This window comes from Xyrauchen texanus, chromosome 30 (genome assembly GCF_025860055.1).
Source record: "Xyrauchen texanus isolate HMW12.3.18 chromosome 30, RBS_HiC_50CHRs, whole genome shotgun sequence".
NCBI lineage: Eukaryota > Metazoa > Chordata > Actinopteri > Cypriniformes > Catostomidae > Xyrauchen > Xyrauchen texanus.
The window spans coordinates 20,571,157-20,586,766 of NC_068305.1; the positions used below are offsets into that span (position 1 = coordinate 20,571,157).

Genomic DNA, 15,610 nt, shown 5'->3' on the forward strand with positions numbered 1-15,610 from the left:
TTCTAAACTGGCTCACTCTTCTTAAAGGGCTAGTTCACCCAAAAATGTTAATACTGTCATCATCATTTACTAACCCTCAAGTTGTTCCAAACCTGTACACATTTCTTTGTTCTGCTGAACACAAAGGAAGATATTTTGAAGAATGTTTGTACAAACAGTTGTGGGGCACCATTGACTCATAGTATGACATTTTCTTTAAATACTATAGAAGCCAATGGTGCCCCACAACTGTTTGTACAAACATTCTTCAAAATATCTTCCTTTGTGTTCAGTAGTACAAAGAAATTTGTACAGGTTTGGAACGAGCTGAGGGTGAGTAAATGATTACAGAATTTTCATTTTTGGGGAAACTATCTCTTTAAGGCCCAGTTTATTCTCTGCTGGAACTGCAGGACTCAGTGGAGGAGAACCGGTCCAGTTCCACTCAGCCAAGTCTTTTCAATGTGATCGTGTGTGTTTCTAGCTTGAGCTCAGTGGGGAAGCCAGTCACAAGCCTGGGGTTTGTTTAGAGAGTCTAGACAGGCTCCAGGCAAAAAAAAATGAAGCTTTTGATGCATTCTGACAGGGCTCAGCTGATCCTCAAGAGAAGAACTCAACTCCCCAGACTCATAATGTCCTTAAATGGATGGATGTTGGCTCTGCTGGATAACACCAGCATCATTAATTTCTGACCGAGTTTTCCCAGCCCAATATTAACCGTTCAAAGAACATGCACAAGATCAGGCTGCAAATATCAGACATATCATCCAAACATATAATCAAAGTTTTTTTAAATTTTTTTTTTTTTCATTAATCCACTGTTGGAGAGACCTAACACATTTTTTGTTTGTTTTTTCATTTTCTGAAGAAAATATAAGTGGTGCTTGCCCATGCAAAACTTGCCTCTACAATGCAAGGATGTTTTGAGTGATTGCCAGGGTGATTACTTACTAGCCAAAGTCAATAGAGTATACTCAAAGTCTCTTTTGATTTTCTGGTTCCTTTTTATGGCTTGGTTCTCTCATTCAATGTAAGTTTAGGTGATTTTATTTTTATTGTCCACTAGGCAAAATTCATAAGTCTAATTCTTTAGAAAAGTAATCACACACCTTTCCTCAATAAGCTGCACAACTTATGGTATCGTTCATGTCTGTACCACAAACGGTTTGGGAACAGTTAGGGGCTGTTCAGACCAAAAACGTCATTGCGCTTCAAAAAAGCTAGATGCTGTGCAACCAACGGGGCAAAACACAGGTGTCTCAAAAAGTTATTTTTAACTTGACACACAGTCTATAAAACAGTGACATTGTGCAATAGTTAAAAGAGCCCTGTCTATCATGTTTACATAGAAAACAGTACAAATGGATGCAAAAATGTGTTTGGTGTGTATGGCTCCTTGCGTAACGGAGGAGATTTGTTTAGTTTTTATCCCCTTTTCTCCCCAGTTTGGAATGCCCAATTCCCAATGCGCTCTAGTGACTCGGCTCAATCCGGATGGCGGAGGACGAATCTTAGTTGCCTCCACGTCTGAGACCGTCAATCCGCACATCTTATCATGTGGCTTGTTGAGTACGTTACCGCGGAGACAGCGCGTATGGAGGCCCACTCTATTCTCCGCGGCATCCACGGCCAACTCGCCACGTGCCCCGCCAAGAGCGAGAACCACACATTATTGCGACCACGAGGAGGATAACCCAATGTGACTCTACCCTCCCTAGCAACCGGGCCAATTTGTTTGCTTTGGAGACCTGGCCGTATTCAGCATGTCCTGGATTCAAACTCAAGACTCCAGGGATTGTAGTCAGCGTCTTTACTCGCTGAGCTACCCTGCCCCCACAGAGGAGTCTTTAATACTTCGGCTTTGGGGTTGGATCAGATTCCTAACCTTGAGAGTGAGAAAAAGTGATAGTTGTGCTTGTCTTAGCAAACACCTCAAGTAATAATGGTTTTGACTTGGTTTTTATGGCCCTGCCCAGTAGTGTTGATATTGGCATTGTTCCTGTCAGCTCAGGTGAATTTTATTGGCATTGTGTTATTCTAGCCTAGCTTAGGCTCTGAAAAATATTTACAAAAGGTTTTATTTTAAGTTCCTAATGGTGGGTTGTGTGTTAATTTTGCCTTCTTTATTGTACTGTGTTTCCCATGTAATTGTTGGCTCTGTTTCAGGGTCGCTGGATTTGGTGTTATTACGGGTGGTCATTTCAGGCATTGCGACCAGCGTGGGCTGCTGATAGGATACTTTCTCTTTCTCGGCTGTGAGAACTCTGGCTTTAATAACAGTCTGGTTTTACACTGTGCCTATTTAGGTCTGACTCCAGCAGCTTCCAGATCTCTGTGTTTTCAGTGTGGTTGTGGGAGAAATGTGAGTGTCTAATGGAAGCCATGTCTGCTTATGTTTTGGAAGGTTAGGTTTGAAATCCGTTCTTCATGAGGACTTGAATATTCTTTTGAAATGGTAGCGTATGCAGTCTCTGGTGGGATTGATGTGTGTGAAATTTCGGTTATTGTGGATTTCAGTATTTCATGTCTGATTAGCTATAGGAGAGCTGTTTCTTGCCCTGATTTAATACAGCAATCAAACAACCTATTTCCTGCTCATACATATAGACAGTTGCAGTTGGGCAAAGATTTAGTTTTTTGACTTGTAGATATTGAGTGTGTGTTGGTGTACATACTGTACATGTACTTAAAAGTAAGATAAGTGTGCGTGTGGGTGGGTTTGGGTGGTTTATAAGGACATTTTGTTAGGTTACAAACTGGTAATTACAAGGGTATTATGCTATAAATGTGGTTTATGAGAACATTTCTAGTGTCCCCATTATTTAAATCGCTTAATAAACATAATAAATTATATATATATTTTTTTAAATGTAAAAATGCAGATAGTTTTTTGTGATGGTTAGGTTTGTACAGTATAAATGTGTTATAGGTTGTTCTTGGTATTGCGGTAGAGCCGTACTGCTTTTGATTTTTGTGTGTGGAGCTACGCATATCCTGGCACAAAGTGGCGTTTGCTTATGTGAGGGTGTGTATAATGCACCCTCCATCTCGCTTCTACCCTATGTTTTACAGTCATGTACACCACTGCGTTCCCTATCCTTCCACCATTAAACCCTTAAGTTTTACTAAAGCTGCTCAGCATATCACCATAAAGGTGCTCTGTGCTGTGTGAGAGAGGTTAGTCACAGAGAAATGGACCACACCCCACTGTAAGGAAACATCATCAGTGAATGCAAATTTTTTTTTTTACATCTGTCTCTCATTTTGACAAATTTGAACGATAACCACAGTATCATGTCAAGGTAAGAGTCTGCACTGTATCATAGGTTATCATAAGAGACAAAAAAAAAAAATGTATACATGCAATACTCATATATGCAGAAACTCTAAACCCCCAGGCCCCAGCGGACTGTGCGTGGGGCAGTAATGATCTTTGAGTGTGCCCTCATTCATTGTGTGTTAAAGGTTAGCACCTAATCTCTGAGATTTATCTTCTGCTCAGGGAGTCTCACATGAAACAAAATGAGTCACAGATGAGAAAGATTTGTGATGTGCGTTTTTGTTCTCTTTACATCGTCTCACACGTTTAGATTTATTTAAAATTTGGCAGATTGATTTTTATCTTTATGGAGATGATTGAGATGATAGACACTAAAAATGGCTGTAAACTTTAATTGAGCTATTCAAAATGCCAATCATACAGCAAGCATGGTTACATTTCAGAGTCCTATCATGTCTTTATAGCCATGTTTGTATGTGCAGTCTGGCATTTATAAGGACAGACAACCACAAAATTGAGAACGTTACATCACCCTATAAGAAGTGGTGATGCCCTTTTAGAGACCGTTAACAACATTTGCTGCAAAGAAGCAAGTTTTATTGCTAGATCACCCAGAGCCAACTTCAGATACCTGTTAACTCAAAGCGTCTGCAAAAGCACATCAAACAAAACCAATAGATACAGCTGCAGTTATCAATAAAACACACCAATTGCATAATCTCATCCTCCACAGATCTAAATGCCGGAACAAACCAATTTACGAAAGTACAGACTCTCCCTTCACGTGCCATCTCCAGTATTTCTCCAAATGATGCTTACATAATAGTCTGTGTCCAATCTCTTTGAGACTGGTGACATTTGTCTTTGAAGTGAAAAGACAATCTAACTTTGGAGATCTAACTTCAGATTTAGGAAACTTTTAGCACTCTTTTATTTTTCAATTTCCTCTGCTCTTTTGAATCAAATATGAAAGATGTGTAATTTCTGTGCCACTAGAGTCACCAAATGGATTTGCAAAAATAATGTCATCTGAAATTGTCTAAATCTAAATGGGTAGTCCCGTCCCAAACTAATGCTATTAGTTGTGCCCTCCCTCACCTGTCAATCAACCCTGCGCTTAAACAAGCATTTAAACTTTGATGGTAGCATGCAGAATTTGGGGGTGGAAAAGCAGATACAGTACATACACAAGCACGAGAACTTCACAGATCTTGTATGTGTGTCAGATATCAACATGCAGAGACACCGATGACAAATGCACACACATCTGAAGCCCAGTTTCTCCCCTAAAGCAATGGAAAAAAATTTAATGTTGTTTGTGCTTAGATTCAAATTCAGCTGCATCTGAGAGGAACAGCACAGTGGTTTTGTTTGGTTTTTCCTGTCTTTTCTGACTTTTAAACGTGTATTACCATGCAGTAAAACACTTACATAGATATATGTCGTCATGATATCAGAAACCTACCCCTCGAAATCCGAACACAAGTGGTCACTGGAGACGCATTTAAGCAACCAGGTGTAAACAGCAATGTCTCATCTGACCACATTTGATCGGATCGCCTGAGACAGATCTTAATACTAGGTGTAAATGGGGTCATAGTTGCGTCTGCATATTACACAGAAATAGTATTTTAACATTGAAAAATGACATACAGATTGTACAGTATATGGGTTTTTCGGGCACTTTTAGTTTAGCTTTTGCATCAAAAGCTTTTCTACTCCTAGAAAGGAAATTGAAGATACAGTTTTCACACTCTTTTTTTTTTATTATTTAATTTGTCTACTACAGTTAATCCAGGATAGACTTCAAAGACATTGGTCATTAATCTTACAGTTCAAACACAATCGATGTTTAAACACTGACCCTTAACCCTTACCTAGTTTAATAATTTTAAACCATGACTTGCACTATACACAAGTAATATTTACATTATATTCATGATGCTAGCCAGAGGGGAACTGGCCCCCACAGTGAGTCTGGTTTCTCCCAAGGTTATTTTTCTCCATTAATCAACATCTTATGGAGTTTTGTGTTCCTTGCCACAGTCGCCTTCGGCTTGCTCACTGGGGTTATTAATACAATTATTATTTAATTACTTATTTTGAAATACGATAAACAATCGTATTTTATCTAATTGCACAATGATGATTCATCAACTTTATAGACATTACAGTTTTATTGTCTGTTAATGCCTGATCTTCTGTAAAGCTGCTATGAAATGATGTGTGTTGTGAAAGACGCTATACAAATAAAATTGACTTGACTTGACTACTAACAATGTACATTTGTATGTACATGCACCTCATTAAATTTGTCAATTTTGCCATTTCTTTCTTTGGTGTAAATTCCCACCACATTGTCATTTCCTCCATTTTCTAAATTCTTATTGTGTATTGTTTAGTGGTGTGATGGAAAGGACATTTAAATTTTTCTTTTCTTTTTTAGTAAAATGGCTGATTCATTCTGTGTCCTAAATGCATAAAATACAAAAATCATACTTTTTGCATAATTTGGCAAAATTGCAGCTTGATTGGAAATTACACTCAAATAGTGTTCTGCTCACAAATGATATTTACCTTCTAAAAAATCTTCTTGAGCATGATCTTTACTGACACTTGTCAACCTGGTAAACAAGAACACTAACTTTTAAAAAAACTGTTATGGGCCAAAATTGTTTGGTGTGGTGGAAATGGCAGCATTTAAGGAAAATTTGAATTCAGTTTCAAAACTACATTTAAATAGTTTGTTTATTTCACTCTTTAAACATGCTTTAAAACATAGTTTTAAATATGTAATCATTTGTATTTTTATAATGGAGTTTCATAATTTAATAAAGTCTCTATAGAAAAAGTAAAAAAAAAAAAAAAATGGGATTAAAAAAAAACCCCATCTGGGATATGAAATGAAGAAACAACTTCAGGATGTGTTCACACTCCCATGTGCATGCATCCATGTGAACTTGTTTGTATTTCTGGTGATAAATGAATAATAATTTTTTTTGGTTGCTTTGTGTCTTTTCTTAGTTTATTTGAATCTTATTATTGAGTTTATTTTTCTCAATGTTATGTTACAGTTTCTAATGAGCATGTGGAGCATCTGGCTCCATGTGCATGTGTAAACATGTGTATGGAAATGTAGTGTCATGAGTCCTGGAAGTGCATGTAATGGAGAATAACTGACCTAGTTTGAATGCTGCCAATTATTGAGATTTTCGTAATGGTGTCTGGAGGTTGTTTGTTTCCCATTGTTAATAAACATGGACCCACCGCCTACTAAATCAGTCTGCCCATCACAAAAATTATAGCAATTTACTGTTTCTTTAAAGTGCAAACACGTTTGGTCACATTTTGTGTCTGTGAGTGCATGTAGACAGATTTTAAGGCATTCAAGAATACTTAGTCAGTTGAAGACCATTCTAAACTGCTCAGTCATGTTTCCAGGAACCCTCAACTTACCCTACCACACACACTGGACAGTACAGGGAGGTTGTAGGGGGAATGGGTAATAAAAATCTCAAGTCTCAAATAATCTTTGCAAAGCAACACTGCCCTCCATAGGTTAGAGGAATAATGCAGCACACACGCATTCACACAAACATATATACAAACTCACTGAACCCCCTTGTCAGGACATATAGCCTGGGGAACACTGCAGGAGAGGGGGGAGGCAGAGTAAAGAGGAGGAGGGAGATTTGGTGCTAAATTGGAACCATACTGCCCCTCCAATGCATTCCAAGTGGACCCCTCGTCTTCCTGGAATACATGCAGAGTCGACATACACACACATGCACACACAGGGTCCAGTCTTAACTCTGGCATGTAAACCATGCTTACCATGTGTGCATCTGTTTACGACATGCAAAAGCAGATCAGCCCCATTGCTCTGGACACTACTTACCGACATACAGTATACTTGACTGCATTTCAAAGATTTGTAGATGCTGAAGGTTGCTGGAATTGTCTAAACCCCTGGACGTCTACTGGCTCATTATAGATCTTTTATAGGTGCCCGCAACAACTTTTTGCTCATGATGTGAATGCAGCATTATTCAAAATCCATAGTTTTCAGTGACAGATGCCACTGTAGAAATTCACTATTCACAATCAGCCATGATTATTTTAATTCAAGTGGATTAAATAAAGTAATTGTGCAGTGACCAAAAATGCTATCATATATTTTTGGTTACAACTTCATGAGGTATCCTCCTTGGATGTTTTTTTTTAACAGTATTAAAGGAGTTGCCATGCATGTTGGCCACTTGTTCCCTTCTTTTGTAGTCTGTCCAACAAAATTCTCTCTCATTGTTGCCTTTCTCATTTTCACAGATGACCGAGCCAGTTCACACTATTGTGTTATCTGCAACTCTCTCCACTCATGATTCCCGACTCAAGTCTGCACTTTAGAACAACAACGCTCATGTTTATTGTGCTGGATTTTGCCCTTCTATGTCTTGTTCCCCCTCTTTTTGTCTCGTTTTTGGAGTAATGGAGCCGGGCCTCTCTCTAGCACTCTGTCTGGAACACATTACAGCTGTGATCCAACACATGGCAACTGTTAGAGAGAGAGAGAGAAAGAGAGGAAAGCAAAAGGAATAACAGAGCAGGTTTAACATTTGGTTTCAGTGTCAGTGAAACAACCCCACCCTCCGTCGCTCGCCGTCGTTTGTCTCACCTCTTCCTCGCTCTTGTGATTTTTGCTCCTTTGTTTCATGTCATCATCACTTTTTCTGTCTCCTAACCTTCATCTCCTCTTCTAATTTTTTCAAGAATTATCTGCTTATTTGTTCTGCTTCATTCTGCAATGCTTGTTTAGCCTGCTATCCTGCTTGTGCAACCTCAGTCAAAACTTTCTTAATGATCCAGAAATCCTGCGTCATGTTTAGTCTTCAATGAACCCAAAGAATACATGTCACTTCTCTGTTGTTCTCACTCAACTGGCTGCCAGTTGCAGCAACAGTACATCAAGTTCCAGGTATCGAACAGTCACTGGATGTGCACTTTTTTACTTCTGATCGCTTCTACAAAGCTATATTCTTTCCAGAAATCTGCTGTCAGTTAGTGAGTGGAGTCAAGGTACCAACACAAAGAGGCACAGAATCGCTCTCCTGAACCTTTACAGGATATTCACTGTAATTCAATGGTGGAAGGATCTACAGTACACAAAACTGTTAGAGGTGCTGAATCGCTCTTCAAAAATGGCTAAAGACTCCATTCTTCCATGAGCACTTTCTACTTTCTCTTTCTACTCTTTACAAAAAAACATTCCTTCTCATTGTATTACCTTACAGTGCATCATCTGAACTTTTGTAGAAGCTTGTTCTTTTTGATCGTCTATTCTGAGCAATTCTGGAATTTTGAGCACTACTGTGCCCCTATAGGGTGAATAGCTTTTGTTGTATTAGTCCTCATTTGTTAGCCACTTTGGATAAAAGCGTCTGTTTAATGAAATGAAAATGTAAATATATTTACATGAAGTCTTTCCTTAGGCTGCCCACCTCCTGTAGTGGAGAATAAAGTATTACATTTTGTCACAATCCTCATCAAGAGTGTTTGTAGTTTCCACTGCTTATTAACATGAAAATCAGCATTTAAGCTGGAACACACACACACAATCTAGGAGCCAATTAAAGGTAGGAAGAGCCATTGATGATGAACAGAATGATGATGTCTGATTAGGACATTTCATAAGGGTAGTTAATTTGGTGAATGAGGAAAATCTTGCTGAAAAATGATTGTAAAGTTGCTTTAGTTTCGAGCTGTTTATTGCTTATAGATGGTTTGGAGATTGAAAATGATAAACAGTCAGCAGAGAGTGAAGTGATGAAGGGGACATTCACATATGAAGTTTTTGTGTTCAGAAACATCTAGATGCAGCACAATGGATCAGAAAGCAGGAGTCTTGAGCACATGTTCTAGCACATATCATTGACCAACAATTAAAAAGTAGGGACCAAAATAATGTATCTTGAGTGAAAACCCCTAACAATCTGCAATCAAACCAATTCCACCAATCATGGTCATTTTTGGATTTGTTTTCAGTAGACATGGATTTTTTTGAACATGGTGTTCATGGAGAGAGTAAACTCTTAGTTGCTTTTTCATGTAGTTTATCAGTAAACTTCTGGACTCATATTCCTAATAAATATAAACACATTGGCTTTTGGTTTGTTTGGTTTTTTTTGTTTTTCCCCTTTGTGGCCTAGCAATAGTGGTACATTCTAGGTTAGAGCATTTGAAAGTTCTTGTTCTGTTGGCTATATCATTTTTGCCACCCCATTTAGACAAATAATCACAAGCACAACTCAGCCTGTGTGTTTAGTTGTGAAAAAATGTGTGTTGATTTTGTGTTAGTTGAAACATATTTACATCTGTTAAAAGTTTGTTATTCTCTATCTGTGAGTGGTGCATCAGGATTATGTTACAAGGATTAGCCTACCATAAAACTAATTGAACTGAGCACATACAATGATTGCCATAAATATGCAAATAAACGGGCACCAGAATATTGATGCAATTGTTTTGGCATTTAATTCTCATTCAAATAAGCATCACTGATATATAATATAGAGCTGGATTGCTGATGATGTCAAAACAGTGAAGCCACTGCGCCGCCATATTGCTATGCCCAAACATTCAATGTCCCTATACTGACTTAATAGGAAATCATCTAATTTCAGTGAGTAAACATTAGTCATTCAATCACTGATTTTATATCTGAAATCTGCATGTACATCCCTACAATGCAAATTTTCTACACATGTAATTATTTATTTATTTAAAGTTCACATTTTTCCTGTTTCTTGAAAGCCAGAGCAAGTTATGTGTACTATATCAGTATCCACCGCTAACAAACTTCAGTGGAGAATATTTCAGCTGAATGTAAACAAGCTCACTGAAACTGAGGTAAGAGACATATTTTCAGATTTGTTCATTGTGAACATTGAAGTGTTTGTTCAGAGTTGCTTGTTTTATGTTTTCATCAATAAGTGCCTTTTTCTCACGGTCACTTGAATAAGAGGGTGCACTCTCTCTCCCTGTCACACGCGCAGCGGGCACGCAGAGAGTGAGGGAGACACATAAAGCTGGTTAAAATTAAAATGATATGCTAGGTTTAAATGGCAAATGAACACGTATTTATGACATGTATCCATGTATGACTACAGAGAACACTTCAATATGAAAACAAGCAAATCCCGACGATTTAGAAATCCTGGTCTGATTTTTTTTTTAAAGTCCTTTTGGGGTAAAGACGTATTGTCACCATAAACAAGCAGATATTGCAGCTTTTCCTACTTGCATTTAAACTAGTGAACAGTTTTCTCGCTTCCTTTGGTGATTGTTGTGCTGGACTGAACACCGGCCAGGTGAATGCTCTGACATTGCAATCCTTATCTCCCTCGTAACAAATATTATCCAGACCGAGCAAATTAAACATTAAACATGATTGTCAGTAGAGGGCAAAATGCAACTGTCATATCCACAGGTTGGAAATGGTGAAACGGGCTTTTTTGTCTGTCAGACATTGATGCTCTATGAGAGTTTGGGCATACCAAAATGGCCGCTCGAACACTTCCGGTGGCTTCACCTCCAGCTGGCAGTTTACCCTTGCGTCAGCGATCAAGTTCTGATCAAATATATATATATATATATATATATATATATATATATATATATATATATATATATATCAGTGATCAACATGCTTCTGTAATACAGGTGCAATTCTGGTTCATGTTACATCTGGTAAACTTAAAATAGCATCAGTTGATAGTTTCCAAAGTTTTTGATAGTTTTTCAAATTAGTAGCTTTTAAGTAATTAGCTATCAGTTCCAAGTTAAAAGAAAAAAAAATAAAATTTTTGGTTATTATTATTTTTAAATTATCATTATCAGTAATGGGCACAATGATCTGTTAATGATTGGTTATCCATATCTGCCCAGAAATTTCATATCAGTGCATCCCTAATTTCATTGTGTATGGATTGATGACTCGTTTCTAAATCACTGTGATGTTTGATGTGTATTATTATGAGTATTATGGATAATCATACAAAATTGTAATTTTATTATAATTTTTTCCCAATTTGATTTTAACGGACATAGTCTTGGCTCTTAAAGTTACTTTGCATTTACATGTATTATGTTTATCAGTGACAGAGGTTGACCGCCAGCTCACTTGCCTGTTTTCCACATGCAGGTCTGCCACAGCAAGGTTGCTATGGGAGACAATGTTGGTTGCTAAGCAAAAAGAAGCCATAATGGAGGTGAGGAGACAACTGGTGGATGCAGCAAGCAAAGAGAACCTGCCAATCAAAATGAGTCTGGGTAAGACCACACCCACTTTTAAAGCTGAGAGCCACACAAAGACACTAAGTAAACATCAGTAATTACTCACTGATTATTGATTCAACAATGAGCAGAAATCCAAAATGCTCTGAGCTGCAACAGAGTTTGGTTCATTAGTTAAGGTTCATTAACCCCAAGCATACTGTGATGTGATGAACTTTTAATTGTTTTCTGATAAAAAAAAAACTGACAGAGTATGAATGCAGTGTTACCAGCCTGTACTGTAGCTTTACTATAGTTTATTAAACCTTTTACAGGAGCTTTACTCCCTGTGTGTGTGTGTGTGTCTTTGTGGTTATTATACAGAATACACTACAACAATACAAGAGAACGCTGTGTATTCTAAAACTTGTTTTCTTTTTCTTTTTAAATCAATGGCCATGACAAGCACGATGCACTAGAGAGAGAGAGAGAGAGAGAGAGAGAGGGAAAATATGAGAATGAGATGAAGAGTGACATTCAGTGATTTTGAGTCAAAGACCCACAGCGCACCCTACAGACAGCAAACAGCCCTTCTGCTATGTAGATTGCCCATGTGGCCTCTAAGGAAATATGAACCACATGCGGATCACAAGCTCACACACACATATGTTCTAGAGGTGTTCTGCCGCTCAAAATTTCAACAATTAAGTCCGAAATGAGGGGTAAAAATACACACCAGCATGTAAGAAGTTCACAACCCTCTTAGGTACACACACTCACAATAAAAATAATTTGAGTGAATAGCTGTAGTGTGTTAGAGAGAATTTAAGAGTTGTAGGGTAACAGAATTGTGATGCTAAAGTTTTGGAACATGTACTGTACAGTCTGCATGCTGTGTGCCGTTTTAGTTAGTTTTAGTTTTAGTGTAACAGTTTTTCACCAGTTATAATTAGATTATCAGTGTGCTAACACTTTACAATAAGGTTCCATTCCTTAACATTATTTAATGCATTACATATCATTAACTGACAATTAATTAATTAATTTTATTAATCTTGGTTAATGTTAGTTTACAAAAATACAATTGTTTAATGTTAGTTCATAGTGCATCTACTATGTTAACAATTCCAACGTTTGATTTAAACAGTGTATTATTATATGTTGAAATTAACTTTGTTCAAGATTTAAAAAAATGGTAAAAGTTGTTATTGTTATTGCATTGGTTGTTCATGTTAACTAATGTAGTTAGCTAATATTAACAAATGGAACCTTATTGTAAATTATCACTGTCAGTTTGAATTGAACAGTTTTTTTATTCAGTTTTGAATAGTTTAGTTCACAACAGATTTTCTACAGTATTCATTTTGATTTACCGGTAGTTTAACAGTTTTAGTTAAACAGTTTACTTCAGTCAAGTAACTCCCAATTAACTAGTTGAAATTGAACGTCTGGTGGAAGCACATGTACACGCTCTCAGTGACAGTTTGTTTGACTGCAACCCTGATCTGACTTCTACATGCATTGCAGGTCATCTCATTAATGCTTAAACATATGCAGACAAGAAAAACCTTTATCTGTTTATCTGTGTATTTACACATTTATGTCAAAACCTATAAGTAATTGTCCTTCTGGTTGGTTTGACAACATCCTCATTAGTTACTGTGTGTTTGTTTAAGAGTGAGAGAGAGAGTACTAAGATGCCAATATGGGTTTGTATAGTTAAACACAGTTCTGATTCACCAACAGGCAGGGCTGTTCTCCCAAAGCACACACTCCCTTACAATAAAGAAACTTCAGCCAACCATTCGCATTTGATCACAGTTATTTCCTGGGTCCCCAAGCCAACAGAACTTTTACTGCGCCAGAACAATCATACTGCATATCATACAGAACAAGGTTCCCACACACAAACTCTCACTTACACACTTTGTTCAAGTTATTTCCTTGTAATGCAGTCACAGCTGTTGTAGATTTTTTGTTGCAGATATCTTGTAGCATCAGATTGCCTTATTCTGATGGGCTGTGTCATAAATTATGAGTATATGCTCTGGTGGTCTTTAATTTTGCATTTACAGTATGTGAACTCTGGTGGTCTTTGTTTCGCTTTGTGAATATGAGTGTGGTGGTCTCCTTGTGCATACTCTGGGTCATTGCTTCCCTGTGTGTGTTTATGTATGTTCAGCCCTAGTTGCATGGCCTTGTGATGGTTAGTCCTCTGTGGTTTTTCCCATTTCTCTTTTGCTCCTTCAGTTTTAGGTCTGGCTGGAGAATACAAGACAGATCTTGCTTGAGGGTTATCCCATCTCTCTCTCTCTCTCGCTCTCTCAATTCAATTTCAATTTCAATTTAAAAGTACTTTATTGGCATGATTGTGTTTACGTACAATATTGCCAAAGCATTAATACACAAAACAGATAATGACAAGACAAATAATAATAATAAAATAGTAACAAATAACAATAAAGATAGAATTAAAATAAGGTGCCAGGTAATGAATCAAATAAAATAAAAACTATAATAACAATATACAATATAAAATAAAATAAGCAATTAACATGACATTTATGAGCATAAGAGAATAAAAGTACTGTGACTGAAGTACATTAAGGCAGTAATTGGTTTCTGAGGGTGTGCAGCTCAAAAATGAATTTAGCTGCAACTGATGCATGATTGTCCTCCCCCAGTAACACCAGCATCTGATCTGTTTCTGCCAAACTGGAAAACTGTGGCATGAGGTTTGAGAGTTTGTGGATGTATCTTCTCTCAACTGTGTAAATTTCTCACAGTGAAGGAGAAAGTGTGTCTCTGTCTCAACTTCACCTGTGCCACAGTGAGCACAGACTCGTTCTTCCTTTGGAAGCCATGTTTGTCTGTGTCGGCCTTTTTCTATGGCCAGACTGTGATCACTGAGTCTGTATGTGGTGAGGATCCGTCTCTGTTTTGGATCTCTTACAGTGTGCAGATATTCTGCAAGATTAAATGTTCTGTTTAGGGCCCGATAACATTTCAGTTTGCTTTGGTTTTTACTTTTATTTTCCCAATGGTCAAAATATGAATTTTTGCTTTCTTTTATGATTTGGTTTATTCTGATCTGGTTTTGTTCAGCAGTGCTGGTCTGAAACTGGTGTTTGTTAGTTGTTAGTGGGTTTGTGAGTTTCAGAGCCAGCTGACATAGGGGACTGGTTTTAGGCTTCAGCTCTTGGGTTTTAAGGGCTTCATGTTGCAGTGTGTTAGGGGAACTTGAATTTAGGTGTGTCCAAAATTTGAGAGATCGTTTTTCAATATGTATTATAAAGGGGTATGTGCCTAGTTCGGCCCGGCATGCATTAGTAGGTGTTCTTCTCTGAGCTCTTAGAAATATTTCTACAGAATTCTGCATGCAGGGATTCTAGGGGGTGTTTGTCCCATCTCAAGTAATCTGCCATACAGAGGAGACCCCAAACCTCACATCCGTACAGAGCAATAGGCATTATAATACTATCAAAGATCTTACACCAGATTGTTACAGGAATGTCAACTTGGGTAAATTTTCCCCCAATAGCATAGAATGCTCTTCTAGCTTTCTCTTTTAGCGCATTCACTGCCAGACCTAAACCCCCTGAAGCACTAATTTTTAGACAGAGGTAGTTGTAGTGTCGGGTGCGTTCTATTGCAGTGTTTCCCAGAGTGAATGTGTATCTGGTGTCCTGTAATCTGGAAAATCTTTTTTCTGGAAAATCATAATTTTAGTTTTTTTCAGATTGACTGTCAGGGCCTAGTTCTGACAGCAGTTCTCCAGCAGGTCCAGGTGCTGCTGTAGCCCTTGTGCAGTAGCTGACAGCAGCACCAGATCATCTGCATAGAGAAGAAATTTTACTTCAGAAGGATTTAGAGTAAGACCGGGTGTTGCAGATTGTTCCAGTAGCACTGCTAACTCATTAATGTAAACGTTGAACAGAGTTGGACTCAAACTGCAGCCCTGTCTCACTCCTCGCCCTTGAGTGAAGAATTCTGTTATTTTATTACCAATTTTAACTGCGCACCTGTTGTCTGAATACATAGATTTGATAGTGTCGTACATTTTACCCCCGATGCCGGATTGTA

General features: G+C 37.8%; 1 protein-coding gene across 1 annotated transcript in view; it reads left to right on the plus strand.

Annotated features, from left to right (window-relative positions):
- scfd2 (sec1 family domain containing 2) overlaps nt 1–15,610 on the plus strand; it is a 162,050-nt gene that overhangs the window by 8,446 nt on the left and 137,994 nt on the right. Inside the window, exon 3 of the mRNA XM_052097906.1 lies at nt 11,457–11,584. Within this exon, the coding sequence (XP_051953866.1) occupies nt 11,457–11,584 (128 nt within the window). The remainder of the gene's footprint in view (nt 1–11,456; nt 11,585–15,610) is intronic.